At 36.0% G+C, this 24,097-nt stretch overlaps 2 protein-coding genes across 3 annotated transcripts; one reads left to right on the top strand and one right to left on the bottom strand.

Annotated features, from left to right (window-relative positions):
- Positions 1-96: 96 nt before the first annotated feature.
- Positions 97-22,371, bottom strand: trdmt1 (tRNA aspartic acid methyltransferase 1). The gene is made up of 10 exons (NM_001018143.1): positions 22,234-22,371; positions 21,781-21,890; positions 17,516-17,592; positions 16,521-16,592; positions 14,710-14,775; positions 12,987-13,056; positions 12,813-12,896; positions 12,437-12,738; positions 1,278-1,465; positions 97-298 (listed from the first exon to the last, which is right to left on the bottom strand). Exons 1-10 carry the CDS (start codon positions 22,304-22,306, stop codon positions 195-197), a joined length of 1,146 nt encoding a protein of 381 aa, NP_001018153.1. The 5' UTR covers positions 22,307-22,371; the 3' UTR covers positions 97-194.
- LOC141380744 (uncharacterized) lies at positions 5,606-12,146 on the top strand. Of its 2 annotated transcripts, XM_073940949.1 has the most exons (3): positions 5,606-5,833; positions 6,928-7,181; positions 8,191-12,146. In XM_073940949.1, the coding sequence occupies exon 3, from the start codon at positions 8,208-8,210 to the stop codon at positions 11,310-11,312; it is 3,105 nt and encodes a 1,034-aa protein (XP_073797050.1). In that variant the 5' UTR covers positions 5,606-5,833; positions 6,928-7,181; positions 8,191-8,207; the 3' UTR covers positions 11,313-12,146. The 2 variants fall into 2 exon arrangements, with proteins under 2 accessions (XP_073797050.1, XP_073797049.1); XM_073940948.1 differs by having other exon boundaries at positions 6,928-12,146.
- Positions 22,372-24,097: the final 1,726 nt, after the last annotated feature.

Here is a 24,097-nt window from a genome sequence, read left to right on the forward strand (position 1 = left end):
AGATGTTTTTTTACATTATTACACATTTTTAATACCTGCAAAAATCATGTTAACAAATAATAAAACAACCATAATCAATCAATCAAGCATTATGTAAAAACATCAACAAATTATTTATTAATATATATACACATTTACAGAAAATAAAAACAAAATACAACAATGTATATCACATTTATCTATAACATATACAACTATTTTGAGAGCATTAGACGTATAAGATGTGAAACTACGTGGACGTTCAGGCTGTTCCCCAACACACGGTACTGCTGTTTGAAGGAAATGTGCTTTGGAAATGCTGAAAAACACAAAGAAATATTTATAAAACAATAATTAATTGAAACAGAAAAACATGAGTAACGATGACCAAGTGATGTTTTACCGTAAATATTCAGTAGCCCCATAAAAAAACACACTATTCTCTAAAATATTGACTTTAAAGCATCGTCTATGTATGGTAAAAAGCCAAGGATTATGAACTGATCATAGTAATTATACACTGCCTGACAAAAGTCTTGCTGTCAATCCCAGTTGTAAGAGCAAATAAGATGCTCCAGGATTGGCCAGCCCAGTCACCAGATATTGAACATTATTGAGCATGTCTGGGGTAAGATGAAGGAGGCATTGAAGATGAATCCAAAGAATCTGGAAGAACTCTGGGAGTTCTGCAAGAACGTTTTCTTTGCCATTCCAGATGACTTTATTAATAAGTGATTTGAGTCATTGCAGAGATGTATGGATGCAGTCCTCCAAGCTCATGGGAGTCATACACTATATTAATGCTTTTTCCACTGCACCATGACTTTATATTCTATACTGTACATTATTTCTGTTAAGTGACAAGACTTTTGTCTCAGCAAAGTCAGACCTTACTATTCTAATTAAATAATGAACAATCAAGGCATGATCATATTTTATTTTGGTAAAATAAGCGTAATCTAGAGTTCTTTGTCTTTCATATAAGCCACATCCCAAATGATCAACTAGAAGTCAAGTTATTATTTGTTCCTTAAACTTGGAAAAGGCGACAAGACATTGTTCAGGTAGTGTGTGCAACTGTCTGAAATTAATCTTGAAACGGCTCATCATATTCATAAAAGTCAGTAATATGCAGTTATCCATTAACCAATTCACACTTCAGTGGAATGACAAAATGGACTTTAAAGCTTATGATTCTGAAATGACATCGATGCACACATATCAGCACAAATAAAAACTTTTCAAAAGTGTTTTCTTTTCTGTTACATGCTGTGGTTGTGAATGTGTAAACGTCTTACTGAAATGATCCGGGAAGCCCATGAGTCTGCTGATTTCTCTGGGAGTGAAGTATCTGAGCTTGAGCCTGAGGAGCTGCTTGAGTTTGTCTTCCTCTGAAAGCTGATCCAGATTCTTAAACACCGTCTCCAGATCCACATCCATACATGACTGCAGGACGGAGCCCGTGCCCTCTACATAATGACCGTACCTGTGTACACACACACAAAAAAAACATCTGTTGGGGTCAACCAGGACTCAATGTGCAATCATATTACATTTATTTATTTATTTCATTTATTTAGACAGGTATGTTATACAACATGACACGCTGTGGCAGATATATTAATATTAGTTTTAATAGTTTTAATATTAGTTTAACTCAGTTTTTTTATTAAAAGATATTAATCAGAGAGCCACACTTTTACTAGACCATTACTAGACATCAACTGCTCCAAAGTAGCAGCAGAACACAATATGCTCACATTTCCTTTCTCTCTAAATAAAGTAATACAATTCCATATTCTTGCAAAAAAAGAAAAAGAAAATAATAATAATAATAAGACAGAAAAAATAACACACACACACACACACACACACACACACACACACACCCACACATACATATATATATATATATATATATATATATATATATATATATATATATATATATATATATATATATATATATATATATATATACATATATATATATATATATATATATATATATATACATATATATATACATACATATATATATATATATATATACATATATATATATATATATATATATATATATATATATATATATATATATATATATATATATATATATATATATATATTCCAAATATATAAATGCATATATGCAAATGGTACAGCAGTAGAAAATAAATTAATAATAAAAAATAATAAAAATAAAAAACACCTTCCATCCATATATTCAAAAATACATTCTTATTATTTTTATTGAACTAATATCAAGGTGCTACAATTTTTTATATGATTTATTTATTTGTAAAAATTCTGAGAAAAAACAGAATTTCAACATATCAAAAAATCTGAATAATCACTTCATTTTAATAAAATCAGAACTGTAATAATTACAGATGGCACAAAACAATATATAGATAATAATTAATACAACAGTAATATAATAATTATTATTTTTAAATAATTATTTATTTCTAATATTATGCTACATTTTGTTCTATTGTGTAAAATTCAAAGGAAATGCAAGATATCAAAACATCTGAATAAACTCACAATTTGAATAAAATCAGGATTGTAAGAATTCTAAGAATAAAACTAACAAAAACAGAGCAAACTCACACAAAAAAATCATTTTAATAAATAAAACATATATATATACAGTTGAAGAATTATTAGCCCCCCTTTTTCTTTTTTAAAGAGCCCATATTATGGGTTTTTGAAAATTCCCCTCCATGTAGTGTGTAACACAGCTCTAAGTGAAGCGAAGTATCCAGCTAAGGCTTAAATCTGTAAGAATACAGTGTTTAAAACGGTTGATTCATCTATAAAAGAGTCGACTCATAGTGCTTCAAACGAGTCGCCTTGATACCGACTCATTAGGTGTTTCGCCATGACGTACGAACGAAACCAAGTTATTCACGTGCACGCGCAAACCCGGGAGATTTCAAACCTGAGGCCCCGCCCTCTGACGCAGAAACCCAGACACACACCCACAAACACACGCACACCCACAAACACACGCACACAAACATGCCGGTCGATTGAAGTCACACTGCAGATGGATATATTGAGTCTCTACCCAAAGATGAAACCTCAGCATTATAACCAAGCAGTTGGAAACTTCTGGAAGCTACATGCTACAAAGAATACTTCATCTGAGTTTGTTAAAGGAAGGATCAGTAAAGAGTAACTGATGGACGTCAGGATGGGTTTCTTCCATTTCTCAAGTGTAAGTACGTGCGGTTAAAGTTGTTGCCTCGTTTACTCTTGCTTGCAAATGTATTTAGTTGTGATTTGTTACTTGTAACCGCGTGTACTGTATCAGGTTAACTGGATATTTGATCTTATCGCGTGCAAAGTCACGTTAAAAACGCGACGCGTGCTGTTTGTTTATGGAGCTCCGTGCTAGAGTTCTGCTCCCGCGATTTATTCGGAAATTTATTCCCGCGCCGCAGAAATCTGGCGCGGGGACAGCCGCGGGAATAAATTTCCGAATAAATCGCGGGAGCGGTCGGTAACGGGTTTAATTTGGGACGGGAGCGGGCTGTCTAGCAATATCACGGATATTGCTATGTGAATTAGAAAGAGAGAGTCTGCGTGGTGCTTGTGTGTGTGTGTGTTAGTGCGCACGCGCGCGTATGAGAGAGAGAGAGAGAGAGAGAGAGAGAGAGAGAGAGAGAGAGAGAGAGAGAGAGAGAGAGAGAGAGAGAGCGAACGAACGAACGAACGACAGCTTGGCTGTCTGGACTGTATACTGGGGGATTTTTGGTTGTGTTCTCCGCTCTAGCGGGACCGGGCGCGGCGGGCAGAAAACGGAGCGGGTTCTCAGGCTAAAACCTGGCGGGTGCGGGCGGAAGCGGGAGCGTTGTCATCCGGAGGTGTGTGTGTGTTTTTGTGTGTGTGTGGTATGGCCAGTACACGACTGTCTCCTTCGTTCGGTTATCCGTGGCACTATCCACTCGCCATAGTGTGGCAGCTAAAATCCACGTCTATACTATCGAGCGTGTATGAACTGTGATTACTTTTTAAATTGCTGATTAGCTATTGGCCATTTCCCTCTCTGACTGAAGGCAGTCGACCAATCGCGACAGACTGTCATCGGTCCAATCAGCGCAGATTAGCTCCGTGCTAAGGAGGGGTTTGGGAACAAATGAATCACTGGACGATTCATACGGGAGTCGCTGGGATAATTAGGTAAAAATAAATGCAGATTATAAGACCATGAAAGTGTTTTTTGACCTTGCATGCATATTAGACTGTTGTTGGAGACCCTTACAACCAGGATATGACCCTATTTCATGTATAATATGGGCTCTTTAAATATTTCCCTAATGGTGTTTAACAGAGCAAGGAAATTTTCACAGCATGTCTGATAATATTTTTTCTTCTGGAGAAAGTCTTATTTGTTTATTTTAGCAAAAATAAAAGCAGTTTTTACTTTTTTTAAAAAAATTTTAGGGACAAAATTATTGGCCCCTTTAAGCTATTTTTTTGACAGTCTACAGAACAAACCATCATTAAACAATAACTTGTCTAATTACCCTAACCTGCCTAGTTAACCTAAATAACTAGTTAAGCCTTTAAATGTCACTTTAAGCTGTATAGATGTGTCTTAAAAAATATCTAGTCAAATATTATTTACCGTCATCATGACAAAGATAAAATAAATCAGTTATTAGAAATTAGTTATTAAAACTATTTTTTTTTTTTTTTTGTTGTATTTTCATGTTTAGAAATGTCTAGAAAAAAAAAATCTTCTCTCCATTAAACAGAAACTGGGGGAAAAAATAAACAAGGGGGCTAATAATTCTGACTTCAACTCCACATGCATACATATACACACATACTTTTTGTTTATTATTTAAATTTTTAAAGTGTAAGAAGAAGGGTTGCCAAATAGTGTCAAATAGACAGCATCAGATCATACATCCAATGTACCTAACTGGGAGGGGAAGGATTTTTTCAGTTCAGTGTTATAAGCCTTTTAGCAATTATTAAACAGAAGGCGAGTGCATTTGATTGTGTAGATGACAAGGAAACAGTTGTAGGGTTATGTCTAAATAATGCTTCTAGGGGGCATGGCTTAATATCTAAAAGAAAGCACTCAGAAAATGATTTAAAAAATGATACCCAAAAAGTGCTTGGATCAAACCCTGGGTTAATTTTAGATATTTTTGCCTTAGTCCAATATACTCTATGCAATAACTTGAATTGTATAAGAGAATGACGAGCACAAATAGAAGAGGTTTGTACATGAGACAGAGCCTTGGACCATTCCTCGTCTCTGAATACATGATTGAGATCTGATGGGGATTAATAATATTGACCTTAAACTGGTTTATTTTAGTCAAAATAAAACTAAAATAAGACTTTTCCAGAAGAAAAAACAATTTAATATGTTACGAACCGCACAGTTTTGCTGCGTGTATGTTCTTTCTGTCTCTCTCTTTCTCTCTCTCTCTCTCTCTCTGTACCGGCCCTGTCATTTTCTCAGGTACCGCCTACTTTGGAGCACTATTGGCTGACAGGACTGCCAATCCTAATCAACCGTGTGACGATGACTTCTCTCTCTGCCAATCGCGTTCGTTGCAGAGCCCTTTAAAAACGGAAGCGGCAACGGGGAGAGATCAGCTGTTGTTGTTTTGGCGTGTTGTCTGTTTGGTGGTGTCCGTGTGCGTTGTCGCTGTTACTGATGTGTGCTTTGATTGAGATCTATTGATGTTGACTTTGAGTGAGTAACTGATGACTTTGAGTGAGATTTGTTTGAGAGTTCTGACGTGTGTTTCTACATCTATAGCCCGCTAATGCTCCATTCAAAACCTTCTGTGACTTGACAAGGGAGATCTGGAACAACATAGTAAGTCACGTGACATACATATTTGCACGCAGGATTATTGATGTATAGACACACTAGTTAGCGAAGTGCGCTAATTTTGTATTTTTATTTATTAGATAGAGTAAGTTCAGGGCGCTTTGCGCTGAAGACTTTTCTTTTCATATTGTTATTTTCTTATTTAGTGGATTGGGGAGGAGATTAAGGGAATGTTTTTGTTATATTTATTTCTTTGATTTCCATGCGCAAACTTCAGTTCCCTCTCCTATTTGTCTTGGTTCTTTTCAAATTTATCTTATGGTTTGTAAATATTGTAAATAATGTGGGAGCAATAAATCTTTTGCGGTGCTAATTTGTTGTTTGGTGTTTTCTTTTGCCATTTTTCAACATCAGTTTATACTTTGGTCATCTTTATGTTACTCCTTTTAATACCCTAGACAAATTGCCATCAAGGATTGTAACATGAAATGGGGCCTCATCCAGGATATTTATCTGAGACATTAAATAAGATCAATTAAGGTAAGATAAAATAAATCATCTGGAATAAATTGAATTCATCAAGAAAATAATTTTTGAAAAGTAATTTTTGAAATTAATATTTCTTAAATTTATCAGATGGTAATCTTTGAGAAAAATGACCAAAGAAAAGCTGTGTTGATGGCAACAGAAATTGCTGTATAGTAGTTGACATTTAGGTAAGTTGCAGAAGTAGCAGTTGGCAGCACTTTTTGAGCACGCGACACTTTAATTTAAAATGTTCAGTTTAGAGGAATTTGTTAAGAGTCCTTCATTGGAGCTGCTTGACGTTTGTCGGAAACAAGACTTGTTTTTGATTGCTGATCATTTTAAACTGGTAGTTAACAGACAGGATCGTAAAGCTGAAATTAAGCAGAAGTTAACAGAGCAGTTGGTTGAGCTTAATGTTCTTATCACGCCAAATATTGAAATGGATGAGACGGCTGATCATGCAAGCCCTGGTGATGAGGTGGTGACTTCTTTAGATATGGGAGATCAGAACGTGTGTAGTGGCAGTACAGATGCAGAAGCAGGGGTGGAGGCCGCTGTTGATACTAATGTTGGTTTGCCACCGTTTGAACCGTTCTCCCCATTCTCCATAGGTTCACGAGATGATGCGCGACTGAAAGTTCGCATGGCACGTCTTTATTATGATGCGCAAGAGCACACCCGTCGGGCTGAAATTGACTTGCGTTTGCAGATACGCAGACTCGAAATCGAGGCTGATACGCAGGTGAGACTGCGCCAGCTCGAGTTGGACGCTTCAAAGAAGGCTGCGGAGGCTATTCAGCCAGTTCCAGCTTCTTCTTCTTCAAATGTATCTCCGGTGTCGACTTCATCCACTTCAAGTTTTGACGTGAGTAAGCACATTGCGCTTGTTCCACAATTCAGAGAATCTGAAGTTGATTCTTATTTTAATGCGTTTGAACGCATTGCGACTTCATTGCACTGGCCACCTGAGTTCTGGTCTTTGTTACTGCAATGTAAACTTGTAGGCAAAGCTTTGGAAGTTTATTCTACTTTATCACTTGAAGAGAGTTTAAAGTATGATTCAGTTAAATCAGCAATACTTCGTGCATACGAATTAGTTCCTGAAGCTTATAGACAGAAGTTTAGGACGCATAGGAAAACTTCTAATCAAATTTTTGTGGAGTTTGCTAGAGAAAAGGGCACGCTTTTTGATAAATGGTGTGTAGCTAGTGATGTGGCAGATTTTAAATCACTGCGTGAGCTTGTTCTTTTAGAGGAGTTCAAGAATTGTTTGCCTGAGAGAGTGGTAGTTTATCTTAACGAACAAAAGGTAAATTCATTGTCACATGCCGCTGTTCTCTCTGATGAATTCATTTTAACTCACAAGAACGTATTTGTTCACTCACGTGTGGAGAATGCACCTGCCGTTCCAATTTTATCTAACACACAGTTTGTGCGCTCGAAAAATAATGCACCAAGAGTTGGCGATGAACGTAACTGTTACTATTGCCATGTAAAAGGTCATGTAATAGTTGACTGCCCCCGACTTAAACGAAAACAACAATCACAAGCTAAACCTGTAGGTTTTGTAAAGACTTTTAATCAGAGTGTGGCTGAAATCTCAAAAGATAAGGTAGAGGAGACGTTCCGTCCTTTTATTCTTAAGGGGTTAATTTCTCTGACTGGTCATGATGAGGATCAAAAGGAAATCACAATGCTTCGTGATACAGGCTCGATACAAAGTTTTATTGTTGAAAGTGCGATCAAATTTTCTGATGAGACGTCATGTCATTCTAGTGTAGTTGTGCAAGGAATTGAAATGGGATGTGTAAAGAGACCTTTGCATAATCTGCATTTAAAAAGTGATCTTTGTTCTGGATTTGTCCGTGTTGCAGTTTGTTCTTCACTGCCTATGAAAGGGGTAGATTTTATCCTGGGCAATGATTTAGCCGGAGGAAAAGTCTTGCCGTTATTAGAAGTTCTGGATGAACCGACAGAATGCACGTCTGATGAGGTGGGTGAAGCCTATCCTCATGTTTTTCCTGTGTGCGCTGTCACTCGTGCGCAGTCGCGCAAAGAGATTGAATTGAATGACTCTTTCTTTCCTTCTGTTGTAAATGGAGAGGGAAATTTGAACTTTGAGAAAAAGAAACCAGAAAAGGTGAGGATTTTGCATGATGTAACTGACAAGAATTCATTGCATTTAAAGATCACACGAGAAAAATTGATCACTGCACAGAAAGAAGACAAAACATTGACTACACTTTTTAATGCTGCAATTTCACTTGATTTGGCCAAAACAAAACAAAGCGCTTACATTTTAGACAACAACTTGTTAATGCGTAAGTGGTGTTCGTCACCTGACAAGGCAGAATTGGATGCTTTTTATCAGATTGTTGTTCCTGCCCCATATCGCCCACATGTGTTATGCTTGGCACATGATCATCCACTTTCGGGTCATCTGGGTGTAAGGAAAACTTACAATCGGATTTTAAAACACTTTTTCTGGCCTGGATTAAAAAGTGATGTAACTCGTTATTGCCGTTCTTGCCATGTTTGTCAAATTGCGGGAAAACCAAATCAGGTTGTTCCACCAGCACCGTTAAAACCCATACCTGTTCTTGGCGATCCATTCGAACATGTCCTTATTGACTGTGTAGGTCCGTTTAAAAAGTCCAAAAGTGGTAATCAATTTCTGCTCACAGTGATGTGTTTAGCCACTCGATTTCCTGAAGCAATTCCTTTGAGAAAAGTCACTGCACCTGTTGTTGTTAAGGCATTAGTTAAGTTTTTCTCGACTTTTGGTTTGCCTAAAATAGTGCAAAGTGACCAGGGCACTAATTTTATGTCCAAGCTTTTCAAACAGGTCATGGAAAATTTAGGAATCACACATCGCACCTCCAGTGCTTACCATCCAGAAAGCCAAGGAGCTCTGGAGCGTTTTCACCAAACTTTGAAGTCGATGTTACGGAAATATTGCATGCAGACTGGTAATGAGTGGGATGAAGGTATTCCAATGCTGATGTTCGCGATTAGAGAGAGTGTTCAGGAGTCACTCGGCTTTAGCCCAGCTGAGTTGGTCTATGGATACCAATTGCGCGGACCTTTGAAGGTTCTAAAAGATCAAATTCTGGAAACTGACAATTCAAAAACGAATGTTTTAGAGTACGTAACGAAGTTTCGAGCAAGGTTGCAGACCGCTTGTTCAATTGCTAGAGATTCACTTGCCCGTGCGCAAAAAGAAATGAAACGAACATTTGACAAAAAGGCAGTTGCGCGTTCTTTTAAGCCTGGTGACGCAGTTCTTGTTTTTATGCCTATACCTGGTTCTTCACTGTCAGCTAAATTTTTCGGACCGTACGAAGTGAAAGAAAAATTGAGCGAGACTAATTATGTGATCTGTACACCCGACCGAAGACGAAAAACACGCACTTGTCATGTGAATATGCTTAAACTTTATCATTCGAGGGCACAGGATGATGCTGAGAAAATGGCGGATAATGCTGTTATTTCTGTTGTTGCTGTGACAGAAAATCCTGTTGATGCTGATGAAGATGGGCTTATGTTTCCAAGTATTTCTCAGTCTACCGTGAGTTTGTCTAATTCTGAGATTTTAAAAGATCTTGATTCACATTTTAAAAACTTGACTGTTGATCAGAAACGCGATCTTGTGACATTAATTTCTGAATTTAAGTGTCTGTTTAATGATGTGCCAACACTCACAAATGTCATTCAACATGACATTGATGTCAAAGATGCTCGTCCAGTCCGACAGCACGCTTACAGAGTAAATTCTGTAAAACGTTCAGTTATGCAACAAGAGGTTGACTATTTGCTGGATAATGGTCTTGCTAAGCCTAGCTCTAGTCCATGGAGTTCTCCATGTATTTTAGTGCCAAAATCTGATGGTTCTTTTAGATTCTGCACAGATTTTAGAAAAGTGAATGCACTAACGGTTCCTGACAACTATCCACTTCCTAGAATGGAGGATTGTGTTGACAATGTAGGATATGCCAACTTTGTGAGTAAATTAGACATGCTGAAAGGTTATTGGCAAATACCACTTTCCTCTAGAGCATCTGATATTGCTGCTTTTATCACTCCAGATGCGTTTGCACAATATACGGCCATGGCGTTCGGACTCCGAAACGCACCTGCTACCTTTCAGAGGTTAGTAAACACTGTTTTAGCCGGTATTCCTAATTGTAGCGCTTATTTGGATGATGTTGTTGTTTATTCCAGAGATTGGAGTGAACATTTGAAGTCATTACGTGATGTATTTCAACGTTTTGCAAGTGCTTCATTGACCCTTAACTTAACAAAATGTGAGTTTGGTCAGGCGAAGGTGACTTATTTGGGAAAAGAAGTGGGACATGGTCAAGTTCGACCTGTGGAAGCGAAAGTTGAGGCTATATCTGAGTTCCCAGTTCCTACGACGCGGCGTGAACTTCGAAGATTTCTCGGAATCGCTGGTTATTATCGCAGCTTCTGTAGAAACTTCTCGTCTGTGGTTAGTCCATTAACTTCACTCTTAAGCCCTTCTAAATCGTTTGTGTGGGATGAAAAATGCCAATATGCATTTGAGAGTGTGAAAACACTGTTGAGTAGTTCACCAGTTCTTGCAGCCCCTGATTTAAATCGTCCATTCAAACTTGAGGTTGATGCAAGTAATGTTGGCGCTGGTGCTGTGTTACTGCAAGATGATGAGCAGGGTATAGCTCACCCGGTGAGTTATTTTTCGAGGAAGTTTAACAAGAATCAGTTAAACTATTCTGTGATTGAAAAGGAGACACTTGCTTTAATTTTTGCATTGCAACACTTTGAAGTTTATGTTGGATGTAGTGTACAGCCTTTGATAGTTTTTACGGATCATAGTCCACTGACATTTCTTTCAAAGTTGTATAATCACAATCAGAGATTGACACGGTGGTCACTCTTCTTGCAAAGTTACAACCTGGATATTAGGCACAAGAAGGGAGTTGAGAATATTCTAGCGGATGCACTGTCACGAGTATAAACTTTTTTTTGTTTGTTTTGAAAGAGTTTATTCTTAAGTGGGGGAGTGTTACGAACCGCACAGTTTTGCTGCGTGTATGTTCTTTCTGTCTCTCTCTTTCTCTCTCTCTCTCTCTCTCTGTACCGGCCCTGTCATTTTCTCAGGTACCGCCTACTTTGGAGCACTATTGGCTGACAGGACTGCCAATCCTAATCAACCGTGTGACGATGACTTCTCTCTCTGCCAATCGCGTTCGTTGCAGAGCCCTTTAAAAATGGAAGCGGCAACGGGGAGAGATCAGCTGTTGTTGTTTTGGCGTGTTGTCTGTTTGGTGGTGTCCGTGTGCGTTGTCGCTGTTACTGATGTGTGCTTTGATTGAGATCTATTGATGTTGACTTTGAGTGAGTAACTGATGACTTTGAGTGAGATTTGTTTGAGAGTTCTGACGTGTGTTTCTACATCTATAGCCCGCTAATGCTCCATTCAAAACCTTCTGTGACTTGACAAGGGAGATCTGGAACAACATAGTAAGTCACGTGACATACATATTTGCACGCAGGATTATTGATGTATAGACACACTAGTTAGCGAAGTGCGCTAATTTTGTATTTTTATTTATTAGATAGAGTAAGTTCAGGGCGCTTTGCGCTGAAGACTTTTCTTTTCATATTGTTATTTTCTTATTTAGTGGATTGGGGAGGAGATTAAGGGAATGTTTTTGTTATATTTATTTCTTTGATTTCCATGCGCAAACTTCAGTTCCCTCTCCTATTTGTCTTGGTTCTTTTCAAATTTATCTTATGGTTTGTAAATATTGTAAATAATGTGGGAGCAATAAATCTTTTGCGGTGCTAATTTGTTGTTTGGTGTTTTCTTTTGCCATTTTTCAACATCAGTTTATACTTTGGTCATCTTTATGTTACTCCTTTTAATACCCTAGACAAATTGCCATCAAGGATTGTAACAAATACTATAAAAAAATACTATAAAACTACTATACTATGAAAAAAATCCTTTGCCCTGTTAAACATCACTTGGGAAATATTTGAAAAAATAAAATAAAAATTCACAGGTTGGCTAATAATTTTGACTTCAACTGTATGTGTGTGTGTGTGTGTGTGTGTGTGTGTGTAAAAGTTACACACCCTTTAGTAAAGCAGACCGATCTCCTGCTGCTTGGCTGAACTATATCCATCACCAGAGCGTATCTGAGCAGGGTTTTGGGAGGCAGCAGATACGGCTCCATGTCCTCTTCCTCCTCCTGCAGAAAGTCCAGCAACCTCCTGACTGATTCCTGACTGTTCTGCTTTCTCTTCCTTTCCAAATCTTCTTCCGTCTCTAGCTTAAACATGATCGTCTTTTCTCTCTCAGATGCAGATGATGTGGGATGATCATATGGAACAGAGAGACCGTCTGTAGATTCAGACATGGGGAAGCCCTCAATAATCTGAAAATAAATGGAAAGCTTTAGTATTCAGTAGCTAACGGCAATGTCTTAGAATACTTCTAAAAGAAAAGTACCTCAGTTGAAACAGGGAAAGAGAAGGTTTCTGGTGCTCTCTTTGCAATCAGGAAGTATCTGAGCCTAGAATTAGGGATCCCAAGCTGTGTGTGTGACAAAACAAGATTTCTTTGCAGTTTTTAAGAGATGTGGAGAGCTGCAGTTTAATGACTATGCAGATGAAGAGACCTTACAGATGTTGGAGAAATCAGAAACTCCTGAAAGCTGTAGTCGCACTCTCTCAGGGTCTGAAGCAAAGCATCCCTGTATAATAAAAGACCAGAAACAGTCAGATATGCTTTCCTGATATGCTACTAAATAAATACATTTAGACAGTAAACCAATCATAGCTAGTTTTAAAACACCCCATTATGCTATTTTAAAAGTTCCTTTTATAAGTTTCATTTTCTTAAAATATGCATAAAATGTTTTATTCAAAGTGCCAGTCTCCCCTCCTTTTCAAATCGGCTCTGTTTTGATTGGTCAGATGGATCCCCTATACTCTGATTGGTCAGGTGGATTTGCTATTTTGATTGGACTGTTTTGATAGTTTGCTCTGATTAGTCAAAAGCTAATGCTTTGTTTTGATTGGTCAGATGCATCAACTCAGCTCTTATTAGTCAGATAATGCTAGTTTACTCTGATTGGTCAATTGTATCTGCTTTGTTCTGACTGATCAGATGGATCTGCTCTGTTTTCATTGGTCAGATAAATCTACTCAGCTCCAATTGGTGAGACAAAACTACTCTACTCTGATTGGTTATACGGCACTACTCTTCTCTGATTGGCCAGATGGCACTAATTTACTCTGATTGGTCAAATGTATCTGCTCTGCTTTGATTGGTCAGATAAATCTACTCAGCTCCAATTGGTCAGACAGAGCTACCTTACTCTGATTGGTCATACGGCACTTTTCTATTCTGATTGGCTAGATGGTACTACTTTACTCTGATTGGTCAAATAGATCTGCTCTGCTTTGATTGGTCAGATGGATCTACTTTGTTTTGATTAATCAGATGGATCTACTCAGCTCTGACTGGTCAGATAGAGCTACTCTACCCTGATTGGTCATATGGCACTGCTCTACTCTGACAGGCCAGATGGCGCAACTCTGCTCTGATTCGTCAAACAGATCTGCTCTGTTTTAATTGGTCAGATGGATCTACACTACTCTTATTGGCCAGCTTGATCCTCTCTACTCTGATAGGTCAGATGGTTATACTCTACTCTGATTGGTCAGATAGATATACTCTACACTGATTGGTCAGATACAAATACTCTACACTGATTGGTCAAATGCATCTGCTCTGTTTTGATTGCTCAGATGAATCTAGTCAGCACTGATTGGTCAGATAGCGCTACTCAGATTAGTCAAATGGATCTGCTCTGTTTTGAATAGTCACATGGATCTATTCTGCTCTAATTCGTAAAATGGATCTACTCTGCTCCAGTCTGTTGTGCTCCAGTCAAAACTCAAGGCTTGCTAAGACTGTGGATTAAAGCTTAAAATGTAAATAATGTTACGCTTTTTTTAAAGAATAATTTTATATCACAGGACCCCAAAAGAGCCATGGGTATACACTATAATTTGCCTGTAGGTTTCTTTGGACTCTCAAAGTGCAGCTTTTAAACATTTTATGAATCACCAAGGACCACAATTTCACCTTTAAAAAAGTCTTACATAATGTTGAAGAAAAAAATCCCCTACATTTCGGATGATCTGAAGGTAAATAAATAAACAGCAATATAAGGTCAATGTGCAAAGTTTTTCAATATTAAAGTACTTTTATTCCCCTAAATTAACGTGGACAAACTTTGAGATTCCTATTACCACAATCCATGGTGACAGAAACACAGAGGAATGACCCGATTGGCTCACAGCCACATAACCATGGTGATCTGAAAGCTCCTGGTTACCTTGCAGCTGAGCTCTCAAAGCCCTTCACATTCTCCAGCAGAATGAAGCGTGGCCGCTTGCTGAGCCTGCAGGAGCGAGAGAGGTACATTCTTTCACAAACACATTCTGGGACAGAAAAGCACTCTGGCTGGCAGAGATCAACTTGGAAAAGGGCAAACTGGGAGGGAGGAGAGGAAGCAATTCTTTATCAGGCATGAATTAATAATGTCAGATGTGCAAAAAAAAGTGCTGTGGTAGGAAATGTATTTTTTATAGAAAGCGGTGCTAAAGAGAGATGAAACACTAAACATTTTTTTAGATTTTAACTGAAGTGTTTGTCTTCACATCATTGAAGATGATGTTAGAATCAGTCATTTTAATGCTAAAAGAAAACTGGTTAACTTTAAGCTTTCCTTTCATCTTTCAGGTTAAATCGTAATGTTGTGTATATTTATAGCTGTATTTGTGGTTATTCCACTTGTGGAGTAAAATTGTGGTTATTCCACCAAATATAGGCTGCGTGATATTAGATAAAAATGCCATGATAGCACTATTTTTTTTCTTCATATATATTGTAATATTTAGAAAATCAGGATTGTTCATGAGGAGTTTTGAACGGTCACACTTTATTTTGATGGTCCGTTTGTTGAATTTAAGTTACATTGCAACTAATTCTCATTAGATTATAAGTAGACTATTAGGTTGGGGTTAGGCTTGGGGTAAGGGTTAGAGTAAGTTTCTTGTAGTCAGTTAAATGTCTGTTGAAGGAGCAGTATCAACAGATATTAAGCAGACAGTCAACTAATAGTCAAATGGACCATCAAAGTAAAGTGTTACCTTTTGAACTGCTCAAAAATTATTAATAAATAATTCTATAATCATTTAGGTAATTTTGCAAGCATTTTCAAAGAATATAAACAAAAATTAAGCATATAAATACAATAAAAACACTGAACAAACACTTTTTGGATTCTTTTATAAAAAGCTAACTTAACTGTCAATTCAGACAAATCAGGGATTACATTTGTTATGATATTAATAATACACTGCTTTTACCCTTATAAAGGCGAGCTCGTTTGGGGAACGAAAAAGAGGACACTTCATTATCACATAAAGGAATTAACACGAGTGACAAAACAAGTAATTTAACATTTTATTTAATAATTACATATTTTTTGAAAACTGTATATCTTTTGTCACAAAATTTGAAAAATCAATACACACACACACACACACGCGCGCACGTGCATACGCACACACGCACACACACACCTATGCCGATCCTTGCCCTACCTCTGCTCCCCACACTTTCCTATCGGTAAAATCTCCACTGACCTATCCCAGTAAAAGTGAAAATGATTATTAATAAACATGTCATATAAGTTTAAGTATTATATAAGTTTTAGATATGGCATCAGCAGTTTAAAGTTTTAGTTAAGCACATTACTATAAATAGTAAATCCAGAGAAACTAAGAATTTTCAAGTGGTCTGTTAAATTAATTCCACAGCTCTATGTTTTCAACACTATAATTAATCTGTGCATTACCTTATAAAAGTCATAGGTTAAATGTGATTGTGTTATAAATTGTGAGCTAACAAAATCACGTATTAATGTTTATATAGTAGAATGCAATGGGGAATTCCAGTGTGCATTTGTAAGAATTGTTGATGTTTTCCCCCATGAAAAGGTCTGAATCAGAAGACATGGTGTTGACAGGCTCCTTAGACTTTGCAACAGACCACAATCTTCAAATAACTCAAATTTGAAAACTGGTGTAAGAAAAACAATGTTACAGGGATGTAAAATGAGCATTGATTGAACAGTCTGACCTTGGCAGAAGATCCAGGATATACAGGAAGCTCTTTGTTCTAGGGTCGGCAACATCTCCCTGCAAACCAATCCTATTGAGAAACACACACCAGCTTTAGTCAACCAGTTAAGCATTTTTTTTCATGGAGTTGAACCAGATTTTGGTAAAAACACACATAAAAACAAGCATAAAAAAAACAAAAAACAAAAAAACAATCTGAAAAATGAGTTGTGTGTAATAACAATGGAATGGCACAAGCAGAACGTACTGAACTACTGAAATGTATTCAATACTTAACATAAATAGCTTTTTTGGTGATGAAAGCTTAAAGACGCCTCTCATATTCAGTTTTTAAACAGTGTAGAAACCTTGATGGTTCTGTGGGTCTCATCTATCAAGTCAGATCTTTAATTTGTATTTTCTATTGGATTCAAGTCAGGTGATTGTGTGGGCCATTCTACAGCTTGATTTTCTTTCTCTGAAAGCATTTGAGAGTTTCTTTGGCTGAAAGGTCCACCCTATTTTCATCTTCATCATCATGGTAATGTAGATGTTGGATTGAAGCAGCTGATATTCATTTAAACTGAGCAAGGACAGAGGGTTGCTGAAGAACTACTGAGAGATTTTAGCTTCTGTCTGGGCTTTCACTGCCTTTCTACACCTCCCTTTCTTCATGTGTTCAATACTTTTTCCTTGAGATATTTCAATTTTTTACTTACATAACATAACTTAATTTGTAAACTAATTAGATTTGTTTTCTTTGCGTATATGGAATTCTTTGGTTGTGACCAACATCCGAAAAAATTTCAAGTCAACGACACCTTTAGAAATATGTTTTCTGAGACAATGGTGAGGTGTTCAATACCCTTTCCCTCACTGTATGCTTGCTAAATAAAAGTGTTTTCTATGGAAAAACAAAACTGAATTTAAAAGAAAGGGCACCACAGTTACTCAAGATTTATTCTGCATGTTCCACAAAATAAAATAAAAATATATAAAAAACATTGTGATCACCTGGTGAAAGGTTGACACGGTGGGCTCATCAAAATCATGTCAAAATTCAGCCTGTCAAAATCCTGTAACGTCATTCCCTGAGACCAAAACACAAAAAGAGGTGAGCTAAACAAATTATATTACATAATAGAAAAAAAAAAAGATCTTATCCTTGTAGACATAAAGTGATCTTAAAATAACAATTTGCATATAAAAATACACATAGCATAACCATATGTATGCATACACTATAATTTTATACTTGCATAAGTCTCACTTTTGTATTATTGAAACTATTTTAACTATTTTAAGATGCTGAGATGTAAATAAAAATCAATCAAATCTTCATCTGAAAGCATTTAGAGTGCATCCATTTTTTAAAATATGTATTTAAATATAATAATTTACTCTACAATACCATATAAACATGCAGTGCTGAACATAAATGAGTACAGCCCATTTTGAAAATTAATATTTTATCCATTTTACAGTGAATATAGGTAATATATTTTGGTGCATTTCAACAAAACAAATTTATTAAACATATATGTTGATTAAAATATTATTTTAGTCACCAAACATATTTAAAAATAGAAAGATAATACATTTAAATTCAAGTAAAATATTGGAAAGAAATTAAAAACTACAAAATTTCAACAATTTATAAAAAAATTTGCTGTTCTTTAGATTTTGCTCTTTTTAAAATTGTATTTAATATTTTTCCCTAACATATAAATTTGGTTGTAATCATTTCGGACTGTTATCATGAGTTATTTTGTTAGATAAGCTCCAGATTTGGCTCCAGTACTGACTAATCTATGTATATGCACAGATATAATATTGTACAGCTTCCTATAGAAAATATGAATCTAAATGAGAGATTTAACAGGGGTGTACTCTTATATGTAGGGCACTGTATTCCCGCACAGCAATACTAATTACACTCATCTTAATCTTAACCCACCAAATCAAACACTGTTTAAGCATTTCTAATGAATGTCGGTCAGTGCCAAGTACATCATTACCATGCTGACAAAGCACAGGACCTTTAACCACCACAAAAACCACTTGGTTACACTTTTACCTCTGACTGCTTTAAAAAAAAAATCAGTCATGGGACATTGTGAAGAAATGCCATTATAAGGATGTTACAAAAGAGAATGCAATAAACCAATTAAATAAGACTTTTCTTTGTTAACACAAGCTATTACATTTGCATAAAGGTCAATAATCCCTCACATAATCTATGCAAAAGTGCAAGTGACAATAATCATACTTGTCAATATACTATTTGCAGATTAGCACTGATACATTATTCCTCAAAACTGAGTCTCTATTAGGACCCCAAGTGTTTCCATTGTGTCTAGTAGCGGATTCAATGTTAACTCCTGCAATTCCTGCAAAACTGAATTACGATGGTATTTATTTATTCATTCATTTTCCTTCGGCTTAGTCCCTCATTTATCAGAGGTCACCACAGCAGAAGGAACCACTAACTATTCCGGAATATGTTTTACACAGCGAATATATTCATACACTCTCGCATTTAGACATGCACTCATACACTACGGCCAATTTAGTTCATACAATTCACCTATAGCGCATGTCTTTGGACAGTGGGGGAAATTGGAGCACGCGGAGGAAACCCACGCCAACACAGGGAGAACATGTAAACTCCACACAGAAATGCTAACTGACCGAATGCTAACTCGAAGCAGTGACCTTCTTGCTGTGAGGTGACAGTGCTAACCACGGAGTCACCATGGCACCTATGAGTATATTATTTGGATCTATTTTTTTTTTTTTACAAAGGAATATGTCTATACATATTCATATACAACATTTAAAACGTACAACTTTTAAGACTTTAACTTTAACTTTTAAAACATGTAAGTGACTCTTGGGTTTCTTCTGACTATAAGCTAAATTTCTGGAGTTTTTTAAAATAGATTCATAAAAAGAGATTCCCAAAATCCTCTCTGTAAAATCATTTAACTCTAATGTTTGAGCAAAATTAAACTGCAATTTAAAAAAATATATTTATTTTACCTACATTTCATATTTTGTGGTTACAACTTTGTGTATACAATTGCAATCAGAATTATTAGCCCCGCTGAATTATTAGCCCCCCTGTTTATTTTTTTCCCCAATTTCTGTTTAACGGAGAGATTATTTTTTCAACACATTCCTAATAGGGATGGGAAGATTAACCGATATGTATCGATACGCGGTCATGCGCGTGCACGATGCGAGTACATCGGTAGAGCAGCAGAGGATGAATGAAATTTTGGAAGCAAATCGAGATGCATCGGTTTTTGCGAGATGCATCGGTTTTTTCAAGATACAGCTTATATTTTTAATATAGAATGTATTTTTTATTTATTAGCAAGTGTTGTCAACCTGTTTTTGGCGCATAATTTAATCAACCTACATAAAGTATGCCTTAGCAAGGATTTGCGGATGTGTACACTTACACTACAACTCAATGTATCAGGTGTGCGGATGAAGCTAGTGGTGCGCCCTCAGAAAGCGCGAGAAGCAAAACAAACATTTTATTCCCCACTGAGTTTTAAATCTAAAGTATGGCAACATTATGGATTTAAGGATGGACGACTTGACAGGACAGATGCAATTTGCAAAATGTGCCGCACATCTGTAAATACGCGGGCAGTACGACTAATCTGATATCTCACTTAAATCGGCGCCTCTGTGTTGTTGTGAAAGCATCTTCCAGTGTTCCTGCATTTTCGCACTGCTTCTTCAACTGTAGCTACCAGCTCCAAAAGTGGTGAGAAAAGCATTGAAAGTTTTTTCCATGCACAACAGTTTTGTGCGCTCTACGCCAATAACGGATGTTATTGCATTGTTCATCTGCAAAGATATTCAGCCCAGTGTCACAGAGAACGAAGGATTTAAATACCTCCTCCTGTTAATTTTTATTTAATTATAATAATAATATTAATAATAATAATGATAAAAATAATGGGTGTCACGGTGGCACAGTGGGTAGTTTGACCACCTCACAGCAAGAAGATTGCTGGTTTGTTATATTTTTATCAGCCTGTTGTTTACAGTGACAGTGATGTTTCAAAGCAGCATAACACTGCTAGTTCACCACCTTAAGTTTTGAATATTCAGTGGCACAATATATCTTTGTAAAACTTGTTTTTATAGTTGAAAAGTTAAATCACAATTCTTGTTGTGCAATGATAATCCTTTATGTTGAAAGAGTGCAAATATATATATTTTTTAATATATATTGCACTTATACATTCTGTTTATCGTGAAAATACTTAAATAATATGTGCTATATGTTCTAAAATGGCCCTCTACTGTAAACTGACACTCTGGCTCTGAGAGAAAAGCCATTTTGTAAAAAAGTCTTGGTTTTACTTGGTTAATAAATAATCAAACTCATTCAATTGCACAGCATCCTCTTTCACATCATCTCATAAACTTGATCTAATTAGTTAGTGCTGAATTATCGCATTGTATCGTGATATGGGTGTGAATCGTATCGTGTTGCATCGCAATATGTCACAAATGTATCGCTAATATATCGGATCGTATTCTTTGTATCGAGATGCGTATCGGATCGGCATTATAGCTTAGATGCCCAACCCTAGTTCCTAAACATAATAGTTTTAATTACTCATTTTTAATAACTGATTTATTTTATCTTTGCCATGAAGACAGTAAACAATATTTGAATAGATATTTTTCAAGACACTTCTATACAACTTAGTGACATTTAAAGGCCTAACTAGGTTAATTTGGTTAACTAGGCAGGTTAGGGTAATTATTAGACAAGTTATTGTATAACGAGGGTTTGTTCTGTAGACTATCGGAAAGAAATATAGCTTAAGGGGGCCAATAATTTTGACCTTAAAATGATTTTAAGAAAATAAAGAACTGCTTTTATTCTAGGCGAAATAAAACAAATAAGACTTTCTCCAGAAGAAACAATATCAGACATATTTTGAAGATTTCCTTGCTCTGTTAAACATTATTTGGGAAATATAAAAAAAAAAGAGAAAAAATATAAAATAGGGGCTAATAATTCTGATTTCAACTGTATTTAATGAAGTGATAACACATTACATTTTAGAAAACATATAATACAAAATTGTTAGCCATTTTTAATGTAATCAATAAATGGGATATAGAGTGAAAACTTCTACAGAAATAAAAGACTTAAGTGAAGTCGTATAAAACCCATGGAAGTAATTTAAAAACGAACAAAATGTCTCATCGTATAATCAGATGAAAATGAAACAACGACTGACCTCTATGGTTTTTGGCAAGAGTTGTGTAGTGGGGAAGTTGTGCTTGTAGATTAGATTGGCTGTTGTGTTGACATCCACAGCAGCTACAACTTCCGCTGGAACTAAGCTCTCTGAAGGAAACACAAGAATGAAGTATGAATAACAATTTTGACATTTAGGGATAAATCGATAACGTGTGACAAAACAAACACTTAAATGCCTAATTTGTTTAACGGCCTGACAAAGACTATTAAAAAGCCACAAATATCAAAACAGACGTGTGAAAAGTCATATTTTGTTTCTGAAAAAACACTTTACAAAATAACAGTTCAGTGCGGGAACAGTGACACTTGTGGGGATTATAAAACTCAAATATAATACGTGTCATGTTATTAATTTTACAGAGACAGAGACTGTGCTGCTTGATAGTCATGATTGTCAATAATCGCAACAGGTTTGAATCAAATGTCGTACCCTTTAAAGCATAATGCATTCCTCCTATCCCGCTGTATAGTTCAAATACTCTCAGTCGCTCCGTGTTCTCCATATTTCACTTTTAGATGAGGTATGTGATGTTTTGACAGCAGCTTTTCAAGCATGGCTCATGAGAGTCCCCGAAAACATGACCGACTAGAAACAAAAACACTAGTAGAACGTTCCGCTATTTTATTTTTCTCGTTTGACACTTCTATTATTATTATTATTATTATTATTATTATCAGCTTGGTTAAAGTAGATAATGATACCTTAAAAAAGACAAATTACTCGAATTGACTTTGAGGTAGGCGACTTTTCTACTAATTTATTAAGTTGTTCGTTTTTTGTAACCTATTTAACTTTTACATAGTCAATTTCATGTTTTTAATGCAACTTATTTCTACTAATATATAATTGAATAAATAATGCTAATTAAATTGATTTATTGCAACAGTAAGCTGCAATTGTTGCCGTACGTTATTTCGACCAGATTTTCTTCTTCTTTATTTTGACCTGATCTATCTAATAATTTTTTAGGGGTGGAAAAGATTCAATAAAATAAAATTTAAACAAATTAATACATTTAGCTTAAATAACACAACATTTTTACATGAATCAAATATTAATTAAGACGTTGCCATTGCATTAATATGAACGTTTATACAATTATTTATTACAAATTATATCTGTACTTGTTGCTATTTAACAAGTAAAACATGCTGTGAAGGCTGCCCTTTTTTTTTTAGCAATATTATATTTAATATTCTGACTTGAATAAAAATCTTAATTTAGAAGTTGCCAAACAATTTATCAAAATAAATATTTTAAAAACAATAGGCTATGTGTTGCAAATGTAATCTGCAATTGTTACCATCATTTTAACTTGATTTAACAAATAAAACCAGTTTTGTTGGTATTAGTGAATGTTCTTTCATTCATTCATTGATTTTCTTTTCAGGTTAATCCCTTTATTCATCAGGGGTTGCCACAGCAGAATGAACCGCCAACTTATCCAGCATATGTTTTACGCAGTGGACGCCCTTCCAGCTGCAACCCATCACTGGGAAACACCCATACACACTCATTCACACTCGTACACTAAGGTCAATTTAGCTTACCCAATTCATATGTACTGCATGTCTTTGAACTTGCACTTGTGGGGCAAACTGGAGCATGCAAAACCCATGCGAACACGGAGAGAACATGCAAACTCCACATAGAAATGCCAACTGGCCCATTCACAGCTCAAACCAGCAACCTTCTTGCTGTCAGGCAATCATGCTACCCACTGCGTAGCACCATGACACCCATCAGTGAATGCTTAGGTATTAAATAGTACTAACATTAAATAAACAAATAAATACATAATTTGACTTGAATAAAATCTTCTTTCAGAAGTTACCTAAATTATTCAATTATTATTCACAAATCTGCTTAATACCTCAATCTATTTACCCCAAAGTTAATTAAAAAATAACTCAACAATATTAATAAGCATAATTAGATGCTGTTTACTGTGGTGCACTGAGGTTTATGACAAATATTAAATCCCTCACTCATCCCACAAATCCCACAATCATTTTGTGTTGTTCTCTCAGGTAGGATGGTCTGCTTTGTCCACCCATCGGTTCAAGCATTGGTATATCTTTGTCTATTAATCTATCCTGGGTTTACTCCCCTCATATCTGCAAACGTACATTTGTGAAAGAAAAAAACTGTCTCTATAGCCTTTAGTCTCAGGAATTTAATTTATTGTACCAGTGGTGATATAAGGGGAAAAAAGGCTTTTAAATAGCAACCCTTGCATGAAATAACCTGCAATCAAAGTTGCAGTTGAAAGAGTTGGTTTCTCTACATACCT

This window comes from Danio rerio, chromosome 24, assembly GCF_049306965.1.
Source record: "Danio rerio strain Tuebingen ecotype United States chromosome 24, GRCz12tu, whole genome shotgun sequence".
In the NCBI taxonomy this organism is placed as follows: Eukaryota; Metazoa; Chordata; class Actinopteri; order Cypriniformes; family Danionidae; genus Danio; species Danio rerio.

What these genes read in the sequence shown, in the direction of transcription:
- trdmt1 (NM_001018143.1), bottom strand. Translation starts at nt 22,306, where the DNA reads ATGGAGAACACGGAGCGACTGAGAGTATTTGAACTATACAGCGGGATA. An exon ending in TTTGAGAGCTCAGCTGCAAG is followed by an intron (nt 13,057 to 14,709) that starts GTAACCAGGAGC and finishes TTTATTATACAG; the next exon opens with GGATGCTTTGCTTCAGACCC. An exon ending in CTTTCCCTGTTTCAACTGAG is followed by an intron (nt 12,739 to 12,812) that starts GTACTTTTCTTT and finishes ATTTATTTTCAG; the next exon opens with ATTATTGAGGGCTTCCCCAT.
- LOC141380744 (XM_073940948.1), top strand. Translation starts at nt 6,960, where the DNA reads ATGGCACGTCTTTATTATGATGCGCAAGAGCACACCCGTCGGGCTGAA.